General features: G+C 39.8%; 1 protein-coding gene across 1 annotated transcript in view; it reads right to left on the reverse strand.

The window, feature by feature from the left end:
• LOC136876271 (zinc finger protein 28) overlaps positions 1 to 25,851 on the reverse strand; it is a 218,109-nt gene that overhangs the window by 77,614 nt on the left and 114,644 nt on the right. The window contains exon 7 of the mRNA XM_067150081.2: positions 2,823 to 3,172. Within this exon, the coding sequence (XP_067006182.2) occupies positions 2,823 to 3,172 (350 nt within the window). The remainder of the gene's footprint in view (positions 1 to 2,822; positions 3,173 to 25,851) is intronic.

Below are 25,851 nucleotides of genomic sequence, written 5' to 3' on the forward strand. Positions count from 1 at the left end.
TGGTGCTCCTCACATAGTGGGTACTAATCACAGACAAGGCAGAAGCATGGTGTCGCTCACCCATGGTGTCACTCATATAGTGGTACGAATCACAGGTACTGTAAAAATGCATCCTGAGCACACACTGTCACTACTAATCACAAACCTATTGTGAATCTAACATAGTGGTACTACATGCAAGTAAAAGCGACCCAAGGTGTTCCCTGCGTGGTGGTACTAATTACAAGTAGTATCATGGTTCTAATTTGACCATCCCTTGGTTGTCCCTTTTAGTCGCCTCTTACGAATGGCAGGGGACACTGTGGGTGTATTCTTCATATGCGTCCCCCACCCACAGGGGGTCCTTAATTAAGGTACAGCCCCAGTATTTACCTGGTATGAACAAGTGAAACTACGGAAAACCATCTTCAATGGGCTCGAACCCACTATGCAAGCTGGTAGCTACGTGACCCACACTGTGCAGTCACTTGTTTGGTCCATGTAAGTTAAGTACAGAGAGGAAGCAAACAAAGTAAGAAGACAGAATTTATTTATTTTACGTGTCCAGGATATCAATTTTACATAGTTAAAAAGAGAAATATGTAAGTATACAAACTACATTACTAGACGGAATGTGAGGACCAAAATTCAGCAGACTTGATGGCCTTATAATTTGCAGAAATTCAATCGTTCATGCTGCAACTTTCAGGCAGGTTTTTGCATATCAACAGATGTTGTTGGTCCTGTAAATCACCACGCTTGCAACGCTTGTCTTCAGTGATGTATCCCCATTTCTTCAGATTCAGATTGCATCGGGACACTCCAGTTCTCAGCCTATTTACCGTCTTCCATGTAGCATATGGCAACTGATAGCCTGACGCGGGTATCTTCTTAACCCTAGAACTGCGGACCGTCTTTCTGGAAGACGGTGCACTCTTTCGTCAAGTGCGATCGTCTTTCTAACAGACGGTGTCATTATTCCACTGTATATTTATAACAGGACACCAGATGACACTATTATATGTACCAGCTGAATAATGATACTTTTATCTTCACTTTCGAAAGTCTTTGAAAAACAAGCAATGTTCTGGAGAGGTTTATTTAACTGTAGAAATGAAAGTACTTTGATATATACTTAGATTCAAGATGGCAGCCCGCTTTGTTGACGATTCTGAAATCAAGCGCTTCATTTTCAAAGATCTTAGTGACAGTATTGATGGTGACAGTGATTATGGTGTTAATTCTGATGAAAAAATTATTCCTGAAAGTAACAAGTGACAGCGAAGTACAAGGTGCCTTGGAAGTAATGGGAAATTCAGATAACCGAAATGATTTTCAAGTCGGTGCAGGTTATGTTGTTGTTATTGGCAGTACTCCAATATTTGAAGAAACCAATGAAGGGATAAATGTGAACTGTTGATATTTTGTAGATTGTTATAAGAAATTTGATCACGCCACAGGAAAAAATGAAACTGACCTAAGAAAACTAATATAATTTGTAGTTTCGAAATTTGTGAAAAATACTCAAAATCTGTTTCGAGAAAAAAATTGCATTTTACTTAGCATTCTAAATTAAAAGTGAAGAACTGTGGGGGAATACGTAATAAAATAACATACTTGTGTTTTTCAGAATATTATGTTTCAGGAATAAATTACCCATCAGAAATTATTTTCTTAGAGCATAACATTTCAACAATTCCCTTTGTTCAAAAAAAAATAATTATTTTACGATAGTTAGAAATCTTAACAATGTTTTTTATTATTTCTGTCACCTTTGTGTAGATCAGTCTTTCTTCTATTGATGTATAATATGGATTTATTAAGACCAGTATGTGATTACAGGCATGGTTTAATTTTCACAGTGGGTATTGAGGAAAATAAATGCAGCATTTGAGAGATAAACCTGCAGCAGTTCTAGGGTTAACATTCTGCCAATGTTCTTCAGGTAACGAATCTCGCCGCAGTTGGAGTCAATGTTTACTAGGTGATGATGTAATCACCACCATTGATTGAAAGAAGCTCTTTCTTGATCTCATACATCGAAGTAGTTGTTTGTATCTGTACAGGTTATACCTCATATCAGATTCCTGCTTCTTCTTCTTCTCCATTTCTCCGAATATCTGGTGTTGCTATTCCCATGATTTGATATATTTTACGGATAGGAGTTGGCCTCAGACATCCTGTCACGATGCATCTAGTCTCATTCAGTCTGTCTTAGATGTGCAGAGTTCCACCAAACTGGTGCCGAGTATTCTGCTGCTGAGAAGCACAATGCCAAGACAGATGTACGGAGTACATTTGGCTCTGCACCCCAGGTGAGCCAATTAGTTGAGAATGATGTTATTTCTAGCAGATACTTTCGGCTTCATCTCTTCACATTTCTAGCAGATACTTTCGGCTTCATCTCTTCACAGTGAGTTTTGAATGTGAGGGAGCGATCCAACCCTACTCCTAGATATTTTGGAGCATCACAGTGAGACAGTTGTTGTTCCCACCATGTTATGTTTAACTTCCTTCTGGCTTCCCTATTTCTCAGATGAAATGCACATACCTCCGTCTTTTCCAGATTGGGCTTCAATTGATTGTCATCATAGTGAAACATCTGGATGGACAAAAAAATAAAATACTATCTGATATTTCCATACACAGGATAAGAAAAGGTATAAGAATCTATTAGATGTGCTAACCTCTAAAGCTCTTTAAAAAAGATCAGGCAAACCTTAAATGGGATTTTGAAGCTTTAAAAGAAAGCTGGTTTACAAATTTTACACTCAGATTGGGGTGGCAGGAGGTATGTGATCAAATAGATGATGATTTTAAATTATGTATGCTAACAAACTAACCCTGGCATAGGCAGATTCCGTTCATCCTTTATGCAGATACTGGACACAGGTTTCTCATCCTTCACTTGATCCGGACTAGCATCCATTTGTGTGCCCACTTCCTGTGAACTGGAGTTGGCAGGTTGAACAGGTGGAGGTTGTGCTGAAGGCTGTTGCTGTTGCTGCTGTTGCTGCTGCTGCTGCATATCAGGAGCAGGACCCTCAGCCTGCTGAGCTACCTGTTGATGAGGTGGAGGTGGTTGGGGTTGCTGCTGTTGGTGTTGTTGTTGGTGCTGCTGTTGTTGTTGCTGCTGTTGTTGCTGTTGTTGTTGCTGCTGTTGTTGTTGTTGCTGCTGTTGCTGCTGCGCCAGCTTCAAACAGAGGAGACGTGTGTTTAAGCAATATTATTCCATATTGGTTAATGTACAGTATATTATTTTAATTATGTTATACATGTGAGTGTGAGAGTATTAGCATAATGCAACTCTGCTAAATTATAAGTTAATGCATCTGCAGAAAAGTGCTGAAAATGTTAAATGTAAGAAAGGATCAGGCGCCCTAACTTTGACACCTAAAAGAAGCCAAATACATGTGAAATTCGGGCATTTACTTCTCTCATAAATTTTCTATCAGATATGATCATACTTCCTAGATATTTGAATTCCATTACTTGATCTAGATTTTTCCATCCATCAACACATTGGAAATTTGGTCATCCTGTGTACACACATTATTTTGGTCTTTTTTGTTTATTCTCATACCACATCTCTCTCTCTCTTAGCAATTCGTTCATGTGATTTATACCTTTTCATTCTCAGCTTCGGTGGTGGTAGACTTTCAAGAGCATATTAGCACATGAACATCCGGTTCTAATGCATATTGACACATTCCTAAATAATTCTAAATTGTTTACTTTGTTTCAACCTTATTTCATCAATTGATCGAAAGTATTTGATTTATATCGAAGATCTGTTACACTGACAGCTGTTTGTTTTGACTAACAAAGCAGGGAGCACCCTTGAGATTGTGCTACGAGCCTGAAAACTATCCGCATGCGCATGAAGATGATGTCATAGTTTATGCACAGATACCGCATAAGCGAGGAGCACGGTAAGGTATGTGCCTTTCCGTCTACAACCACCCTGAAACCAGAGATAGTATTACAGTTGACCACATGGGTCAGCCACCTCCGCTGTTACTGTTGGCTGCAGCCTCCCCAGAAGTTCCTACTGCATTACATCGCCAGAAGATTTTGCAAGTAGGTAATTCTGAACAGCTGTTCGTAATCATGGAAAGAAGTTTGGTTTACGTTGTCAGAGGAAAACCGTTTCAAGTTAAATTAGAGTACCAGTACCGATATGCATTATTTTTATGCTTGTCATACCTAGGTGAACTTCGTGCTATGTAAAACAAAGAATAGTGTTAGCATCTTTTAACACGTTGACTGCCAGAGCAGTACAAGTTTCTCGTGAGGCCACGGGGGTACAAAGCATCGCTGACAGCTGTTGTTATGTGACTTTCCCTGCCGGGCTGGCAAACTGCTGAGTTGTTGACTTTGCTATGCTAGCGTACTGCTATGGCCTCGCAGCAAATCCTGGCAGGAATGGTTTCCAAATTATAGTTTTTATTTTTTATATATTACAAATTCAATTTGGTAAAATATTTTTTGTCTTGCAAAACGTAATAGATTAGCTTGAAATGGACACTAGTTACCAGAATACTCAGACGGAAAGGCTAGCATCATTATCCTCCGAATTCGTCAAGAAAATGGCTTTATGTTGTATAACTAAACTCTCCGATAATAATGGATATGACAACACAGAAATATCTCAAGTATTTTACACGCATCCTACTGTAGAACAATTGTAGTGTTAAGTGCTAGTAAACAAATTATAGCACAGTCTGTTTGCTATAATGAGTGCTATCAAGCAATGCAAGCTTCTAGTACTGCTAGATTGTACTGCTCTGGCCATCTAACCAAAACCAAACAGTGAAATTTTCTGTGGGGCCACGTAGTACCTCGAAGTGCTCGGAATTTTTTATTGTATTTAGAACATACAATATATTGAACACTTAAGAGAAATATAAATTGGAATATTGTTTTACTTTTGATTTTCTATAGGTACAGCAAAAAAAAAAAAGTTTTGACCATGTCAACATGTTAATATTTGCCACAGCACTGTAGAAAAGTTGCTGTGAATTTTACTTTCACAGAGTTGAGCAGCTTCGGCTAACAATGGCCACAGCTTGTGGCTTTTCAATCTGCATTCGGCATCAAGTAGAGTAGGCTTCGGCTTAACAGCAGCTAGATTAGGTTAGCTTAACAGCTTTACATTCAGGAGGCGGAGGGGCTGGTCGCAACCGTCGGATCTTGTCAGAATGGTTTTCCATTCTCCTGCACTAAGGCATATACCGGGACAATTCTTTTATAGAACATGGCCGCATCCACCTCACCTTCTCCATAAATCACACCACCACCACCACAAATCTCCTTAGCCTGAGAGATGGCGTAACCGTCTAGGTGGCCTGCAGTACCCTGTCCGGGTATTGTACCGTAGCACATCTGCGTGGTATTGTCTTTAGTGAATACCTAACGCATATATTAAAATGTGGGGACGTGAACAAAGGAAAGCGTGGATAGATTAGCGAAGGGAGTACACGAGCATAGTTCACAGTTTACTCTCCAACTCTGCTAACCGAGCAACATAGATGCCAATAGCAAGTATATAAAAGCGGGAAGAAACAGTAGTGGAATGCTTGCGAGATTAACGGGTAATTACGCATAGGAGCCACATGACAGAAAACTGAAAAGACAGAGAATATTGTTTGGATTGATCTAGAGTCTCGAGTTGATTATGTCTATTAAGTTATGTCTACTATTCAAAATTTGTCATTTTATAACATACCATGGGAACCAAAGCCCATTTAACACAAAGAGCTAGTGCAGTTCTGGCAGCGATTCCCCTAGTTATGCGCCATCCAACAGATATGAAATAAGGCAGCAGGATGAGGGGACATAAGGCTATTCTGAAGTAGTTGTACAAAGAAGAGGTTGTATCTGTGTTACGGTGTGCGAATCTTTTTTTTTTTTTGCTATGGGCTTTACGTCACACCGACACAGATAGGTCTTATGGCAACGATGGGATAGGAAAGGCCTAGGAGTTGGAAGGAAACGGCCGTGGCCTTAATTAAGGTACAGCCCCAGCATTTGCCTGGTGTGAAAATGGGAAACCACGGAAAACCATTTTCAGGGCTGCCGATAGTGGGATTCGAACCGCATTCCCAAGGGATGGCTGAATGACCCAGATGTTACCTACTGCACTTTCTTTTATGAGTATTTACAGGTGCAGTGTTTAATGTGTATATTTATTTGGTGTGTTTTGTTTTCATTGGATAATTGTTGTTTTAGTAGTATCTTTGTAATACCAATACAGTTGGTCCATTAATGGAGATAATAAATTTTCCAGCTAACTCATTCCTGGTTGCCAGCATTTCGCCCCAGTGTGCTAAGTTGGGCTCATCAGTTGGTAAACTTAGCACACTGGGGCGAAACGCTGGCAACCAGGAATGAGTTAGCCGGAAAATTTATGATGTCCAATAAGCGGACCAACTATATTGGTATTATAAATTTACTCATTCGGGACAAATATTTCAGGTTCCCTATGGAAATCTATATCATCTGATGGCCAGGCAGGCATCAATTTTTGAAAATGAGACAAAGTCTATCATAGTGCATTGGCACTGCCAGTGGTTCCAAGTAGCCTACGCAGTGGCCTCCAAGATATGCACTAGCCATGCGTCTTGGTAGGTGTGCTATTTACCAACTGATGAGCCTAACTTAGCACTGCCGGTGGCTCCAAGTAGCCTACGCAGTGGCCACCATGGTATGCACTAGCCAGGCGCCTATATCATAGTATATTTGTTTCAAAGGGAATAAGCCTGTATGCTTACAGAATGGATGTGAGTTTCTGAACTCATTCATTTGCATATTGGATATCGTGCCAATAGTAGTGTCAGTGAATATTTTTGGGGAATAAATTTACGGTCCTGAACAAGTATTTATGTATTTTTTGTGTATGTAATTTTTGTCGAACTGTAACATGTTCATTTATCATTCACAAGTTTGTATGTTAGTTCCTAACCTGCTTTGATTTCATTAGTATAATTATTGAATTTATATCATACCCACTGAAGAATCAAACACAAATCTCTACCAATGGGTAGCCGGATGAAGAAAGCAGGATGGCAGTAAGGTAAAGTACAGAATGAAAATTTTACTCAACCGCAACCAGCAATCGGGAGGTGGTGAGGTTGGTCCCACCGTAGACTGTCCTGAGAATGGTTTTTCACCGTTTTCCATTCTCCTCACTAAGGCAAACGCCAGGACAGTTCCTTTTATAGACTACGATCGCTCCCCTCTCGCCTTCTTACCACAACTCACCGCGCACATCTTGATTCAGCTGAACTGAATTCAAGAAGATTCTTCATGTACTGGTACTTTAAGTATTTTACCCAGTCTTTTGTTTTGGTAGGTGCATTCTTCAAATTGGAAGAAAACATTTAGATTTTACACAAGACGTGTGATCGTGATGAGTGTTTAACATTCAAATCTTTACTTGTCTTACAAAGAATATAAATAACCAACACTTGCTTCAAAAATTTTATCTATCTATAACTCATGCCTTGTCTTAACTTTAATGATTTTGACTGATGATGACCTCTAGCAAGACCGAAACTAGTTTCATCAAATATATGTAACTTTTTTTAGGTTACAATAAATAGTATCGAATAGGTGGAAAACTTTTAGCTTTTGTTTCACAGCACATCTCTTGGCCTGAGAGAAGATGTCACTCTCTAGGAGGCCCACCATCAGGGCATGGAATGAAAACATTTTAGTAGTAGTCATAATAATAATAATAATAATAATAATAATAATAATAATAATAATAATAATAATAATAATAATAATAGTTTCTTCGTGCCATTAACTACTTTTACGTTTTTTGGAGATGCTGGAATTTAGACCTGCAGGAGTTCTTTTACTTGCCAGTAAATCTACCGACAAGAGGCTGACATATTTGAGCATTCTTCAAATACCACTGGAATGAGTCAGGATCGAACTTGCCAATTTAGGGTCAGAAGGTCAGCACCTCAACTGTCTGAGCCACTCGACCCAGCAGTTGTAATTTTAGTTATGTTGTACATTTACAGATTTGTCTCAGGAAAATGTAACCTTGGTTATAGGAGTTCTACCATATTATGAGTGGAGAAGGAACTGTGCAAGGAACTTTTAGTGAAATCGTTTAAGTATGTTATTTTGTACTGATTTTCATTCTACTTTGGTACATTAGAGATGTGAACAAAAACGTTGTTGTGAACCCCCTAAAGATTTTGTCACATGCCCCTACTGCCCAGCTTCTTTATGTGTCAGTAAATCTACCAACACGAGGCTGGTATAACTGAGCACCTTCAAATACCACCGCAGTGAGTATCAAAACCACTAACAATAGCTCAGAAGGCCGGTGCTCTACCATCTGATATGTGAAGACAGAGTGAATAATGCTAAATGTTCTCCTGGTCTTTACTGTTTGGTGTCAGTCTTGCCTCTTTTTATGTTGGTTCCTCTCCTTACAATGACCTGTCATTCTTCTTATCCAAATAACGTAGAATCCCTTGTATCTGGCAAATCTAAAACAATGACACCTTTACTTTTTTTTAATGTTGGAACTTCCAAGTCATTTCTCAGCTAAAACGCTCAACAGTATTATTAATGCCTTCACTCTTGTATCACTTTCACTTTTTGATGATAATGAACAACAATCATGTCATCATTAAAACTAACCATTAAGAAGAAGAAATAGACTACTTCTACCAACAGAACTACTATTGTGGAAAGAGGCAGACATAGGAAAAACAAAGTCCATTTCGGAGAGCTGTGTTCATACTTGTCGGCTGAAATAACTGCTAAAAATTCACTAGATTTTTCATTGACATACTGTTGAAAAAAGCTGCACTGTATTCAAACAATGAAGAGAGACATGCAACAGATGTACATTAGAGATGTGTTAAGGAAGTTAAAATTTTCATTTGTTAAACTAAAACCTAACATTCATCATAGTACATATATTGTATGTTGCCATAGTACACAGTTTCTTGGCTGATAAAACATAAACATTGTTCCCTTAGTGCTAGATAGCAATTACCAGTTGCATTTTTATTTGTAGTTTCATTACTTTATTGAATCATATTATATCCTCATATTATAACACAATATCAAAGTGTCCTTTGCAATTTATTTCTTACCAACTGAAACACTATATACACCCCAAGGAAGATCAGCAATATACCTAAAATGCATTCAATGAGACCTTTCGCATGGTATATTGCTTATGAAGATATATGATGACCCATTTTTTAGTAAGTCCATCGTAAATTCCTGTTAACCAACAAAATATTTTTTCAAGTACTAGTCTAATCCTGCTATTGCTCAATACAAGGATAGCCACTGCATGTGTTCCTATCTTTGTTTCTGAGCTGATACATTTCATTTGATTTGCAATTATAGTTTGTTCCCTTTTTATTATTTCTATGGACCAGTTATTATTCAAGTTAAAGTAAAATAAACTTGTGTCCTCATCTCGAGGTGGTGCAGCTCTATTCAGGCACACCCCCAATGGAGGTGACCTGCATGTGCCATTTTAACCACATACCAGCCCTCCCGCCATTCTTAAATTTCCAGCGGTACCGGGAATCGAACCCGGGCCTCCAAGGACAACAGCTAATAGTGTTAACCGTTACGCTACGGAGGCGGACATTATTCAAGTTCATGCTGAACAACATTCACGATAAATGACAAATATCTTAGAGATAAACCTTGTACAGTCTCAAACTAGCATCAAGTTCCTTTTCTGGGTTAGACCCTATTGTTGTTCTATGTACCTTATGTAAGGCTGCTGATGTTTGGAATACATTACAGAATTCTTTATCAAGACAACCAAGTAGTCCTACTCAAACCGACAAAATCAGTCTTTCTAAGCAGTTAAAATCAACTACAACGGTAGTCTCTGTGGCTCGTTTGTATCTTTGTGCCACAAGGCCCATCATCATTTTCATTTCCTGTTTCCAGCTTCCCGGGTGGGGTTGTGAATCAAGGACCTTCATTGCTGCCTGTCTCTCCACCACTCTTCTCCTTTTTTAAGTACATCGTTTGGTTTTCCTCCCCTCTTCTCTATGCACTCCCACACTGAATCTGTCCCACCTCTTTCGGGGTCTTCCTCGTGGTCTCTTTCCTGTTAACTACTCTGTAAAAGCTTCTTTTGGCACTCTCTCTTCTCCCATTCTCATCATATGCCCATACCACTTTAGCTTTGTTGTTTCTATCCTGTCTTGAAGTTTCAAGATTCCTGTCCTTTTCCTTATCTCTTCATTTCTAATTCTATTCTTTCTGGTCTTATCCTCGATACCTCTTCGGAATTTCATCTGCGCTGCCTTGTTTTGTTTTGTTGTAGTCTCATTTTGTTGTAGTCCACGATCCAGCTGCACAGGTTGGAATGCGTTCATAATAGGTTGAATATAATACTTTCTTACATTTCTCTGGGATATCCTGGTTCCACAAAATACCACTTACACTCTGGTAGAAGCTGTTTTCTTGTGGTATTCTTTTCCCACTTTCCTCGGTTATCTTTCCATCTTCTGTGATCACACTTCCCAAGTACTTGAAACTTTTAACCACTTTCAGAATTTTACCATTCAGTTTTATTTTTCCTCTTCCTTCCTTCCTTCCCTCCCCTTGTCAACACTATTGTTTTACTTTTCTCTGTGCTTACTTTCATCCCAAATTTTTCTACCTCTTGATTCCATACATCCACTTGTTTTTGCACTTTCGTTTCATCCTCACCGCATATATCATCTGCAAACAACATGACTTTTGTTGTCTGTCTTCCCAATCTCCGTTTAATGTTCTTATTAATTTCATCCATGACTATGATAAATAGTATGGAGGAATAGTACACTTCCCTGTCGGAGACCAGTTTCAACTTTAAACCATTTTGTTTTTCCTATACTAGTCTTCACACTACTAGTGCCATGAGAATACCTCTGGAAAATCTGGACCTCATCTCTCACCCCGTTGTCAGATGGAATATTTCTACTACTGTTCTGTAACTACACTTGATGCGTAGTGATGGCAGCAACAAAACAGTTGTAGTATTAGTCCCTTGCAAGTCCAGCCCTGCGGTGTAGGGGGCAACGCGTCCGCCTGTTGCCCAGCGCCCCCTGGCCGGGTCAGGGCTTTTTAATTGTAATGATTAATATCCCTGGACTGGGGACTGGGTGTTTGTGACGTCCTTAATCTTTCTTTCCTCACACACAACATTCCACACTACCGCCATTCCAATTGCACGCAGGTTCATACAATATGGTGCCAGTAGGGGCAAAAGATCCACATGGGTCGACGCCCCGAACAAATAACATTTAAAAAAAAGTCCCTTGCAAAGATATCCTCTCCTCCCAGAATAATTCTGTAAAACAGCAGAGCATTCCAAAAAGAAACTCAATCCTTTTACGATCTCCAAATAACTGCCACCAATGTTTAGAATAACATAATATACATTTCAAGATCACCAACTATCATACATTTCTCTCATGATGACAGAGCACACAGGAGTTTCCATTAAACAACAGCACTTTTAAACTAAATTTAGACAAATCTAAAAAAATGGCCTGGAGCTCTGAACCCATCCTACTGAACACCTCTGTTTTGAACAAAATGGCAACTTAACTCCAGTCCCCAATGACCCACATCACTAACTACACTTGTACAGCGCTACAGGAAGAGTGGTTTGCCATATCCTTGGAGACATTCTGACAACTGGTAGACGTACAGAATTCAAGTAAATGGAGTCCTGCTCGTATCTAAGTCCACTACTGGGTGGTATATCAGAAAAAATACCTAAGAGACCAGTTTCGAATAGGGGTCCAGATACTTTTGATTAGAGATGGTGTACACTACCTGATCAAAAGCATTGGGTACCCCTATGTAATATAACAAAAGGCAGACCCGCCAGTATAAAAGGAAAAAGGCCTTTACTAAAACTCTCACCAAATGAACACTATAAGTAAGACAAATTCTTAATCTATCTCATTAGAAGTAGTACTAGTTCAGTCAATATCTGAGCATCCTCAGCTACTTATAGTGTTGAGTTTTAACGAAGGTGGGAGTTTTAATGAAGTCCTTTTTCCGCATGAAACTGGGAAATTAACACAGATAATGAAAATTATATACTATGATGAGAATAAAAAGGAGGCAGGATGTACTGTGTTACAAGTAATAAATTTCATCTCCATCTGTGGTGGAGTTATTATATATAACAAATTCCAACTTGTACGTTTGGCAAGTTCCACCTTTCCACCACTTTAATATCTTACGATTTTCTTAGATTATAATAACAATTTATTCTAAATTTTTTTTGTTGGTACATGTTTTGTTTACCATGGAAAAAATCTTCAGCCGTGATCTTGAATGATAGTTAAAATAAACACAAAAACACAAGTGACATAGGTAAAACACAATATTAAAAACAACTTGTCCTTGACTAAATAAAAGGTTTAAATGCCTAAAGAGTCAATGTTTTTCTCTTCGTTGCCACTGCTTGGCTCTCTTGATGTAAAAGGTGCATTCATGAAAAGGCACTTAAAAACTATCCTAATTTTTTTTTTTTTTTGTTAGTTGCTTTACGTCGCACCGACACAGATAGGTCTTATGGCGACGATAGGACAAGGAAGGGTTAGGAGTGGGAAGGAAGCGGCCATGGCCTTAATTAAGGTACAGCCCCAGCATTTGCCTGGTGTGAAAATGGGAAATCACGGAAAACCATTTTCAGGGCTGCCGACAGTGGGGTTCGAACCTACTATCTCCCGAATACTGGATACTGGCCGCACTTAAGCGACTGCAGCTATCGAGCTCGGTAACTATCCTAAAATAATGAGAGACCTTAAATTTTCTTAATAAGTAATTAAAACAAGTAGTGTGTAGTTATGCAAGTTCTTGTAACATTCAACCTTGATGTGATGGAAAGGGAATTTTCCTGTCAGATGAATTCAGCTAAGCCTAGTTGTGTTCAAGATAGAAAGCAACGCTTTGTGTTGTGGTTGCGTCCAAATCTGGAAAGAAGAACAAATTTTGGAGCTTGATCGCGTAAGTGATTCCCTATGGTAATCAACATCTATATCAAGTGATTTAGCTGTTGTGTTTTTAATATTGTGTTTTACCTATGTTACTTGTGTTTTTGTGTATATTTTAACTATCATTCAACATACATACATTACATACATTATCATTATAGACTGTTATGCCTTTCAGCGTTCAGTCTGCAAGCCTCTGAGAATTTACTAAACGTCGCCACAATCCTCGATTTGCAACTAGTGTTGTGGCCTCATTTAGTTCTATACCTCTTATCTTTAAATCGTTAGAAACCAGTCTAACCATCGTCGTCTTGGTCTACCTCTACTTCTCTTACCCTCCATAGCAGAGTCCATTATTCTCCTAGGTAACCTATCCTCCTCCATTCGCCTCACATGACCCCACCACCGAAGCCGATTTATGCACACAGCTTCATCCATCGAGTTCATTCCTAAATTAGCCTTTATCTCCTCATTCTGAGTACCCTCCTGCCATTGTTCCCACATGTTTGTACCAACAATCATTCTTGCTACTTTCATGTCTGTTACTTCTAACTTATAAGATATCCTGAGTCCACCCAGCTTTCGCTCCCGTAAAGCAAAGTTGGTCTGAAAACAGACCGATGTAAAGATAGTTTCGTCTGGGAGCTGACTTCCTTCTTACAGAATACAGTCGATCGCAGCTGCGAGCTCACTGCATTAGCTTTACGGCACCTTGATTCAATCTCACTTACTATATTACCATCCTGGGAGAACACACAACCTAAATACTTGAAATTATCGACCTGTTCCAGCTTTGTATCACCATTCTGACATTCAATTCTGTTGAATTTCTTACCTACTGACATCAATTTAGTCTTCGAGAGGCTAATTTTCATACCATACTCATTGCACCTATTTTCAAGTTCCACGATATTAGACTGTAGGCTTTCCGCACAATCTGCCATTAAGACCAAGTCGTCAGCATAGGCCAGACTGCTTACTGCATTTCCACCTAATTGAATCCCTCCCTGCCATTTTATACCTTTCAGCAGATGATCCATGTAAACTACAAACAGCAAAGGTGAAAGATTACGGCCTTGTCTAACCCCTGTAAGTACCCTGAACCAAGAACTCATTCTGCCATCAATTCTCACTGAAGCCCAATTGTCAACATAAATGCCTTTGATTGCTTTTAATAATCTGCCTTTAATTCCATAGTCCCCCAGTATGGCGAACATCTTTTCCCTCGGTACCCTGTCATATGCTTTCTCTAGACCTACGAAACATAAACACAACTGCCTATTCCTCTCGTAGCATTTTTCAATTACCTGGCGCATACTGAAAATCTGATCCTGACAGCCCCTCTGTGGTCTGAAACCACACTGGTTTTCATCCAACTTCCTTTCAACGACTGATCGCACCCTCCCTTCCAAGATGCCAGTGAATACTTTGCCTGGTATACTAATCAGTGAGATACCTCGATAGTTGTTGCAATCCTTCCTGTTCCCTTGCTTATAGATAGGGGCAATTACTGCTTTTGCCCAATCTGAAGGTACCTTACCAACACTCCACGCTAATTTTACTACTCTATGAAGCCATTTCATCCCTGCCTTCCCACTATACTTCACCATTTCAGGTCTAATTTCATCTATTCCTGCTGCCTTATGACAATGGAGTTTCTTTACCATCCTTTCCACTTCCTCAAGCATAATTTCACCAACATCATTTTCCTCCTCCCCTTGAGCTTTGCTGTTCACAACACCACCAGGATGATTTCCTTTTACATTGAGAAGATGTTCAAAATATTCCCTCCACCTCTCCAGTGATTCCCTGGGATCTATTATGAGTTCACCTGAATTACTCAAAACACTGTTCATTTCCTTTTTCCCTCCCTTCCTAAGATTCTTTATTATTGTCCAGAAAGGTTTCCCTGCTGCTTGACCTAGCCTTTCCAGGTTGTTACCAAAATCTTCCCATGACTTCTTTTTGGATTCAACAATTATTTGTTTCGCTCTGTTTCTTTCATCTACATACAACTCCCTATCTGCCTCAGCCCTTGTTTGGAGCCATTTCTTATAAGCCTTCTTTTTACATTTACAAGCTGCTCTCACTTCATCATTCCACCAAGATGTTCGCCTTTTCCCATCTTTACACACAGTTGTTCCAAGGCAGTCCCTGACTGTTTCTACTACAGCATCCTTGTATGCCACCCATTCACTTTCTATATCCTGAACCTGCTTAATGTCTACTGTTCGAAACTTCTCACTAATCATATCCATGTACTTCCGTCTAATTTCCTCGTCCTGGAGATTTTCTACCCTTATTCGTTTGCAGACCGATTTCACTTTCTCTACCTTAGGCCTAGAGATACTTAGTTCACTACAGATCAGATAGTGGTCTGTATCATCGAAAAATCCCCGGAAAACTCGTACATTCCTAACAGATTTCCTGAATTCGAAGTCTGTTAAGATATAGTCTATTATGGATCTGGTACCCCTAGCCTCCCATGTGTAGCGGTGAATAGCCTTATGCTTGAAGAATGTATTCGTAACAGCTAAACCCATACTAGCACAGAAGTCCAGCAAAGGCTTCACATTCCCATTAGCTTCCATATCTTCCCCACATTTACCAATCACCCTTTCGTATCCTTCAGTTCTATTTCCAACTCTCGCATTGAAATCACCCATTAGCACTATTCTATCCTTGCTGTTTACCCTGACTACGATGTCACTCAATGCTTCATAAAACTTGTCAACTTCATCCTCATTTGCACCCTCACATGGTGAATACACGGACACAATTCTAGTCCTAATTCCTCCAACTCTCAAATCTACCCACATCATTCGCTCATTTACGTGCCTAACAGAAACTATGTTGCGTGCAATGGTATTCCTGATAAAGAGCCCTACCCCAGACTCTGCCCTTCCCTTTCTAACACCCGTCAAGTACACTTTATAATCTCCTATCTCTTCCTCGTTATCTCCCCTTACCCGAATATCACTTACTCCTAGCACATCCAGATGCATCCTCTTTGCTGACTCAGCCAGTTCTACTTTCTTTCTTCCATAAGCCCCATTAATATTGATAGCTCCCCATCGAATTCCATTTCGTTCGCCAAGTTGTTTCCAAGGAGTCCCTCGCCTGTCAAATGGGAGTGGGACTCCGTTACTCCCATAATGTTATTATAATCTACAAAAATCTTAAGATTTTAAAGTGATGGAAAAGTGGAACTTCCCAAACATACAAGTTGGAGTTTGTTATATAAGTATTGCATTGTCAGTAGAGAAGCAGTAACAGCAGAATGGGTTGGTAAGGAGAGCTCAGTGACTTTGATCATGGATTAGTCATTGGATGTCACCTGAGTAACAAATTCAAAAGGGACATTTCAATCCTTCTAAAGCTGCCCAAGTTGACTGCAGATTGTGAAGTGGAAACGTGAAGGAACGACCACTGTTAAACTACGGCAGAACTCATTTAATGATGGACAGGGACCGTTGAGCATTGCGGGGGGTGGTTGTAAAGTATCACAAGAAATCAGCGGAAGGAATGACTCATAAGTTCCAAAGTACTACCAGCAGTCCAGCCAGCACAATGACTGTGCGTTGGGAGTTAAAAAGAATGGGGTATGATGGTCAAGCTGCTGCTCACAAGCCATACATTTCTGTAGTTAACGCTAAGCAATGTTTGAAGTGGTGTAAAGAGCGACACCACTGGACAGTGAATGACTAGAAATGATGAATCATGCTATACCCTGTGGCGATCCAATGGAAGGGTCTGAGTTTGGCAAATGCCTAAAGATCGTTGCCTGCAATCATGTTTAGTGCCTACAGGAAAGTACAGAGGAGGCAGTGTTATTATATGCGGGAGTTATTCTTAGTTAGAGTGTGATCCCCTTATTGCAAAAGAAAACTCTAAATGGGGAAGGATTTGAACACAACATTGCATGCAGTAGAGGACCTGTTCAGAGACGATGATTGTATCAACATGACAATGCACCCTATCATAAAGCTGCATCTTTGATGCAATGGTTTGTTGACAATAACATGGCTAATGGATGTAGTTGCATGTACCCATCGCCAACTAAAACACCAAGTATTAAAAGTTTTAATTTCTTTATAAATTAGAATAAATTATTTATTCTATGTAGTCTGCACATAGAAAATTTCTTCCCGTATTTGCCATACACGGATACATAGACCAAAATTTCATCGCTGAGTAAAATTATTTTGTTATTTTCCTTCTTTTTTACTAGTGGAAAATTTATAATGTTGAATAACGGACTAACTATATTGGTATGATATTATAGTTGTCGATAATTTTTATTTTCAGGTAAAGCATGTTTTCGCTTTCTTGGTCTTGATATCTATTTTGAAAAAAAATCACTTACAATTCAACAGAATATACATAATGATAGAGAATGTATTTCTAAACAGAATTTTATAAAATTATTACTCTGAATGAGAAAAATTAAAAAAACAAAATCAATATGCTACATTGGGCTCATCAGTTGGTAAATAGCACACCTACCAAGACGCATATCGTGCAGGCCACTGTGTAGGCTACTTAGTACACTGGGGCGAAACTCTGGCAACCAGGAGTGAGTTTGCTGGAAAATTTATAATGTCCAATAACGGGCCAACTATATTGGTATTATAAATTTACTCATTTGGGATAAATATTTCAGGTTCCCTATGGGAATCATCATCTATATCAACTATAATATCAACAATAAAACGTTTTAATTATTTATATAATGCTAAATCAATTGTTTATTCTATGCAGTTGACAAGAAAAAATTTCTTGCCATTATTTTCCACACATCGATAGATATACACAAATTTTAAAATACGTGTATTTCCACTAAAACCGGCATAGCACTTTACAGTAGTAGAGTGGATGCAGAGCCCTGCCCTCTTCCAGCTGATGGTGAATGGCCAACCAGATCAGCTCCTGGCTCCAAGAGGGTTAATTGGATGGAAATTATAGTTCTTTGTTCCACTTCATGCTGTTTCCTTGAAAACACTGAAGAGATGAAAATTATAATAGGCCTCCGTGTGAATCCAGTACCTCAGCTATATGTATACCTATACCAATTTCTGTTCAACCCACCCAGTCATTTTCGTGCCAACCTGTTGCAACAAAATGTTACTGACAGCCAAACCAATAAGAATATTCCCAAAAATCTTACAATAGTCCTTAAATTCTTTGATTTTAAGAATTAGGATAAAAAAAATATTCAATGGTGTAGGCTGTACACTGACTGAGCGAATGTCATGGGATAGCGGAGCACTGATGCGCAGGTGTGTTGTCTGTGCACCACACGCCCCCTGTGCCAGCGGCAGTTGTATAGGAGACCTTGTGAGCAGTGGCTGTGCATGTGACAGGTGTAACATGGAACATCGTCGTGAGCTGACACTGTTTGAATGGGGTATGGTGGTTGGTGCCCGATGGATGGGAAGTGCGATTTCGGAAGTGGTGCGGGAATTCGGCTTCACATGATCAACCGTGTCCAGGGTGTATCGTGAATGGTTGAATGCGGCTGTCACCGTCCACAACAGACGAACGACGGGCCGTCCAGCCACCCTCAATGACCGTGACCAGCGACATCTGAGACGAATTGTCAATAGTGACAGATGGGCAACCGTGCAACAAATCACGGCTCAATTTAACACAGGCCGTGCTAGACACGTCTCCCTGTGGACAATCCGTAGGAACATGGGTTCTATGAGGTATGGGAGCCGGCGCCCCACACTGGTGCCACCGTTAACCCAATGTCATCGGGCACAATGACGCGCATTTGTCGCCAGTCACCAGGGATGGACACTGGAAGAATGGTGTAACGTGATATGGTCGGAAAAAATCACGATTTCAACTGCACCATGCCGATGGGAGGCAACGGGTATGGTGCAGACAACATGAAGCGATGGATCCCGCCTGCCTCGAAGGTGTGGTCCAGGGCGCTGGTGTCTCTGTTATGGTCTGGGGTGCATTTTCCTGGTATGGAATGGGTCCCCCAGTTGTTCTGGAAGAGACTTTGAATGGTACACGGTATGTTGAGCTGCTCGGAGACCATTTCCACCCATTTTTGGCCTTCCAGCGCCCAGACGGTTCTGCGGTGTTTCAAGATAATAACGCGCCGCCACATCGCTCCCACGTCACCCGGGAATGGTTCAAGGAACATGCAGCGGAGGTCCAACGACTGCCATGGCCACCCAGGAGCCCCGATAAGAACCCCATCGAGCATATCTGGGATGTCCTGGAACGCAGGTTCCGTGCCATGGATCCCGCACCCTCGAACAGGCCAGCATTGGCGGCCGCTCTGCAAACGATTTGGTGCCAGCTGCGTCCAGAGGATTACCAGGGACTTGTCGACTTATTTCCACGGCATCTCACTGCAGTTCACAGGGCCACGAGGCCCCACACCCTATTAGGTAACTATCCCAGTGTAGAGTATTAATGAAAATAGGGTATGTTTAAAGAACTGAGTGTTACAATACACTGGCCAGAAAAAAAAGAGTGGACCACTTAGAAAAAACTTGAATGGGAAACAAACACCAACATACAGAGGTGGCTTCTGTTTAGGGAGGTTTCATCAGCTAAGAGACAAAAATTCAACAATTTTGGAGGTAAGAAACTATAAATACCACTCCATGCGCCGCCTTTCAACCCTACGTGCTACCTAGATTTTATTGCATCCACAGGCAAAAAAACCTTTTAAGTTTAAAAAGCTTTTACAATACCAGAGTAAAAGCTATTAATGGATGATCAATACATGGTATAATTTTTGTCAAAAGTAACAAACTTTCTTCATTTATTCTCTCACTTGCTGAATAAATATGTTTCTTGGCTGAAAAGACGCTGCGAGAGCTATCTCATTAAATGAGGATGGACGAAGCATTTGTTATTCCATTAATGTATCCAGTGCATCATTTGGAGATGTTCAACATCCTCCCCAAGAAGATTCTGAGACATTGTGAATCAAACCATCAGAGGTCTACAACTACCACATTATCATAGTCCAGACTAGAAATAGTCTTGGGGCAATACAAGCAACATTACTGCTAGTGAGAAGATGGTAATGCAAAAATTCTGGAAGTCAATATGATGTCAAGAAGACCCACAACTGGTGGGTTATTCCCCACCACTGAGGACCAAAGATGCTCTTCATAGATGAGTCAAAATATTATTGTCAGTCACCAAATGGCAGGTAGAGAGTATGGAGGACTGGGAAATAATATTCACCCTACAATTTCTCCGAGAGGATGTCATTTGGAGGAGGCTCCGTTACAGTTTGGGGTGGCATCAGCTCTGCCTGTCTTCATTGATGAAGTTGCTCTGAATGCACACGATACATTGAGGAGGTATTAACAAGACATGTAATCCCCTTGCTCCATTTCTTGGTGAAAATTTCAGAATAGTGCACAACAATGCCCGCCCCATGTCACTTGTGAAGTGGAATTTCTCCACGAGTCAGTGAACAAAACCTGAATTGGCCAGCAGTAACATTGCACATGTAGACTGTATGCTTAGGCTAATTTTTTGGCATTAAAATTTTGACAACCTGAATGAAATGTGACCAGAGCTACTGGGCGTCCTTTCTTATTTTCCCGCCGCCCCCACCCCCCCAACCCCCCTCTGATTAAATCTCTGAAATCAGTGACGCACACCATCGTATGTTGAGATGTATCACATTCTTACATAATTTCAGTATCTATATTAAAATTAAGTGATCATTGCCTTTATTTCTAATGAGTTAACAACTGCAATTGGTTACACGATTTACATGTTTTTTACAGAAACATGTTCTCCTCTTCCGTTTCGAATTTTGTTTACTGCACCAGTCGACAATTACAGTCAAACCTCATTAATTCGAAGTCTTTGGGACGCAAAAATCAGACTTCAAATTATGTGATTTTGAATTAACAGCCAACTCTTAATTCAGAAATGCCAACACTTGCTGCGTCAAAAAATATTCCAAGACCAGTACTGCATGCAAATAACAATGATTCACAGCTTAAACCTTTGAAATACCATGAAAAGAGAAAAAAAAAAAGGTTTTCACTATGTATTCAACAAGGTCATTTAAAGTATTCAAATTCACAATACAGTATTCACTTGAATAACTCACTAACAAACATAACCTCATGCAACGAAAGAAAAAAAAACAGCATGATTCAAAGATGAGGAGAAATCCATGCTGGCTCTTCTGAGCAAGTCCTTTATTCATTGGATTACTGAACTAAATGCATTATAGATGTCCTGTACTTGCACGGAAAGTACCTGATGTCCTTAAAACATTGTGGTTTATCGAACTTTCCTGTGACGAGGCAAAAAAAGTCTTTCGCTTCTGTCTGCATCAGAACACAGTACAATGACTCAATCCTTGTACAATTTCCCGCCATGGTACTTCTCTCGTAATTCAGAAATGCGAACCCTTACTGCGTCACAAAGTATTCTACGATGCATTAATGCACGCAATCACCTTGATTCACAGTTTAAACCTTTCAAATGCCTTGGAAAAAATTATTCCCTAAATGTATACAACAAGGTGCATTTACATTATTCAAATAATGCACTTGGATAAATCACTGGCAAACCTAACCTCACACATCGAAAGAAATGCACGATTCAAAGACGAGGACATATTATGTTGGCTCCCTTGTGCAAGTGCTTTATTCATTCGATTACTGTACTGAATGCATTTTAGATGTCCTGTACCTCCATGGAAAGTGCCCGACGCCCTTAAAACATCGTGGCTTATCGAACTTCCCTAGGACGAGGGGAAGAAGTCTCTCGCTTCCGTGTGCACTTCAACACAGTGCAATAACCCCCCTTGTACGATTTCCTGGCTGGCACTTCCCTCCTATAAAACCGCAAGACTGTTTGGGCTCGGCGTTTAAAAAAAAATGCTATTTCATCGGAATCGACACGGAATCGACAATATTATTCTGTGCGTACGAATTGATTATATGAGCCACGCTATTTTGCCAACTGTCGGCATTGCTGGTGTTCGCAGATTCTGCTTCTCCGCACACTGCCTGCTACGTCACGTTATGGTGTTGCTTAAAATGCTGAATACAAAAGAATTACGATTTTACTCGAACTTAGCAAATATGAAGCACACTGTAGACACACTGAAGTGAGTGAAAGTACTGAAATCTACCCCAGCATGTTCCGAAAGACGCGTTCTATCATAACACGGTTAAATTTTAAATTTAAATTACTCTTCAAAAAACATATCTTTTAGATATAAAGGCAGTTTTGAATTACAAGTCCGAATTCCCGTAATGGGACCGAGATTGTTCTTCGAAATACGAATTATCTGTATTTCGAGTTAAACAATTTAAATAACATGGAAAATGAGACCTTCTTAGAATTAGGCGGGATTTTGAATTAACCAATTTTGAATTATCGAGGTCTACTGTATTACTGACGACTCAGACATAGCCTTCAAATGTTCAAGAGAGCGCTCACTAGTACACATAGCGAGAAAGCTATATTGAAGATATTGATATAATCCCTGGAGTGGAAAAATATCAATAATGAAAAAAATGCATGCTATAAATCACTCGTAACAATGGATGAAACAGTGCAAGGTCTATTAAAGAAACTACTGTATTTTCTTGCGTAATTAATGCACTTTTTTGACTAAAAATACAGGCAAAAACTTCGGATGTGTAAATTATTCGAGGAATTCAGATATTTAAAACATTTTTAAAAAATTCATTTACATTTCAAAGATATATCAACTGGTAATGAAACCGAGAACAATGATGGAAAGGAAGAGAACAGAGAAGCAAGAAAGACGCATAAAAATATGGAAACTGAAGGAAAAGTAAACCAAGGAGGAATACCAGGAAAAAATAAGATTGAACATAAGAACAGATGATACAAAAACAGGAGAGGAGGAATATGAATGGTTCAAGAAAACACTAGTAAAAACTGCAGAGGAAGTTTGTGGGAGAACTAGTGCCAGGAAAAGATGCAAGGAGACCCCATGGTGGAACGACAGAGCCAAAGCGGCAGTTAGGGAGAAGAATAAAGCTTTCAGAGTGTGGTTTCAACACAGGACAACGGAGACAAGACAAGAATATATGACGAAAAAGGAATAAGCTAAAATGGTTGTAACAGAGGAGAAGAAAAACTGGATGGAAAAGTGGACAAACATGATGGAAGAGGATAGCAAAGGAAATAAAAAAGTACTGTATGGAATGGTCAAGAGTAAGAGGAAAGGCATGAGGGAAGATGTTATAATGATTGACAAAAATGGAAATGAAGTGCAGGAAATGGAGAAACTCAAAGGAATATGGAAGGAGTATTTTGAAGATTTACTAAACCCAGACGGATGCACTAAGGAGGAAAGTAGAAGCAGGGAGGAAGTAAGAAATATGGAAGAAGAAGAAAAAGACTTAACATGGGCAGAACAAAGACTTTATTACTTATCTAGACTCACAGAGTGCGCTGGTGCTATGCAGAAAATTGAATATCTTCACGCATCGCCATGTTGCGGGCACTTCAATTTCGAATGCATGATTAACACGTGGTGATGTTTAGAGTTCCTTGTGTGTTTTCCATGGTGATTCTCATTGGTTAGCGTATCTGTGGTTGTGTTATGTGATAATTTATAGTACTGTCAACTATTTTTAGTGATAAGTGCGAGCTTACATTGATCGGCGATATTAAAGGAGAGTAGGCCTAAGTTAAGCCGTACGCCTAAGTGCGGAGTGGAGAACTATTCACGATGGTGACCTCCTGTGCAGCTTTCAATGGTACAAATCGCTATCAGAAAGGATCTGGTATTTCTTTTCGCGAGTAGAAATTAAAATGGTATAAAATTACCATAATCGAGAATGAACTATAGAGTGGTGGATTCAGGGATGTATGGATGTGGCATTCTCAATGTTTAGGCTGCTGCTTCTTTTTTTTTTTGCTTTACGTCGCACCGACACAGGTAGGTCTTTTGGCGACGATGGGAGAGGAAAGGCCTAGGAATGGGAAGGAAGCAGCCGTGGCCTTAATTAAGGTACAGCCCCAGCATTTGCCTGGTGTGAAAATGGGAAACCACGGAAAACCATCTTCAGGGCTGCCAACAGTGGGGTTCGAACCCACTATCTCCCCATTACTGGATACTGGCCGCACTTAAGCGACTGCAGCTATCGAGCTCGGTGCTTCTTCTTCTTCTTGGCGTTTTTCATTTCATTAGGGACAATTCCTAATAACTAAACATCTATTCTGAAAAGGCGCACATTTTGTTCTTACCTGTATTAAAATTTCGATAAACATGGCCCTAGAATCTGGAAAAAATGATTGATAAAGCTTGAAGCCATCAATTTTTAGGTCAAAATATGGCTTCAAATTATTAACAATTATCAGAAAAAATGACTTATTGATACCATTATCCGTGTTTTCACATCCCCTTTATAATAAGAGAATTGTTAAATATGCTGTTCCAGAGAACTTTGACTAGGCTGACTCCTACATTGCACTAGAAAACACTAATCAAACTACCTGTTTAACTGTTATATTCATCTGTGCTTGATATTCAAGCTCCTGTAATGGAAAAGTTAGAATACATTTTCAATTTTAATTTGTGCTCAGAAAATCTCCTTTCAGTTCGAGTTTATAAAATCAGTAGGCCTAATATTGGTATTTAAGATGAGAATAGGATGAGATGGAATTTTGCATCCTAAATGATATATTTTTCCTCTCTTAAACCTAACCAACTACAAAAAATATATTTAACACTTTGAAGACGATGTCACCCCATGTGGGGTGACGGAGCCTTATACAAAATATAGTATGTCACCCCTCATGGGGTGACACGGCAGTGTGTCCAGGCCTTTCAACTTTAGGCTGTCGCACGAAACTAGCGCTACCATTCGCTGTTGTATTGCATTGCTTGTTCACGTAAAGTGTTCATAGAGTGCAGCGCAGTGCCCATTCCTTTCTCAGCACGCTGGGCATTGCGCAACAAACAGTGGAATTTCTCTGACATTTGTCACCCCCGCAACCATCAGAATTCAATTATTAATGGCAAGGAAAATGATGTGGATTGGAGTCTATTATTGCTTTATTCTTACATACTGGTTGAGATTTAGCACTCAGATGAAATTGTAAACCGGGGCTACGTGTGAATAAAAAAAATGTTTCTGCAAACCTGGGAATATTCCCCAGTAATTGTCACTGGCTGATGATTTGGTTGAATCATTGCCCGATGCAGCACCGGAATCTTTGCTAGTGTCCTCACTACACAAACTACTGTTGAATTCTGACTCGGAAAAGGTGGCATCACATTGCAAATCCTAAATGTCAACATCTCTTGATTCAACACTCGAACCCTTTTCAGGTTGTTCTTCTATCTCTCTATCGGTAATCATGGCTTACTCAACACAGAAACACATAACATGAATTAATTTCTTGTCATAAAACTGTAAATTACAAGGAACTCGTTGAAAGGCGCGTAAATCAACACCTCACAGTACAGAGCACAGTGTTCCACAACAACAAAGGTAAAAAGGCCGTCACCCCTGTAGGGGTGACATGCGCTTTCTCTGTTGCATAGTCAACCTAATAACCATATGTCACCCCAATGGGGGGACACAAAAATAGTAACTTTGAACATAAAATATGTCTTTGATTATCATCTACGAATGAAATTACGAACATCCGTAGCCCACAACAACCTGAAAAATGTATACGGCATTTCAGCAGTTTACCGCGGAAAAAGCAAATGTACACGTCGACGCTAAAGTGTTAACTCAGAGAAACTCAAACTAAGCTAGGTATTCTTTTCATTGTTAGAGAGATTTAGAATTATGAGGTAGAGTAGCACCAGTTACAAACATGATCATTATAGAAGGCATAATGTTAGTTACATATTCGTTTTTGA

The sequence above is a fragment of the Anabrus simplex genome, chromosome 6 (assembly GCF_040414725.1).
Source record: "Anabrus simplex isolate iqAnaSimp1 chromosome 6, ASM4041472v1, whole genome shotgun sequence".
Lineage (NCBI taxonomy): Eukaryota > Metazoa > Arthropoda > Insecta > Orthoptera > Tettigoniidae > Anabrus > Anabrus simplex.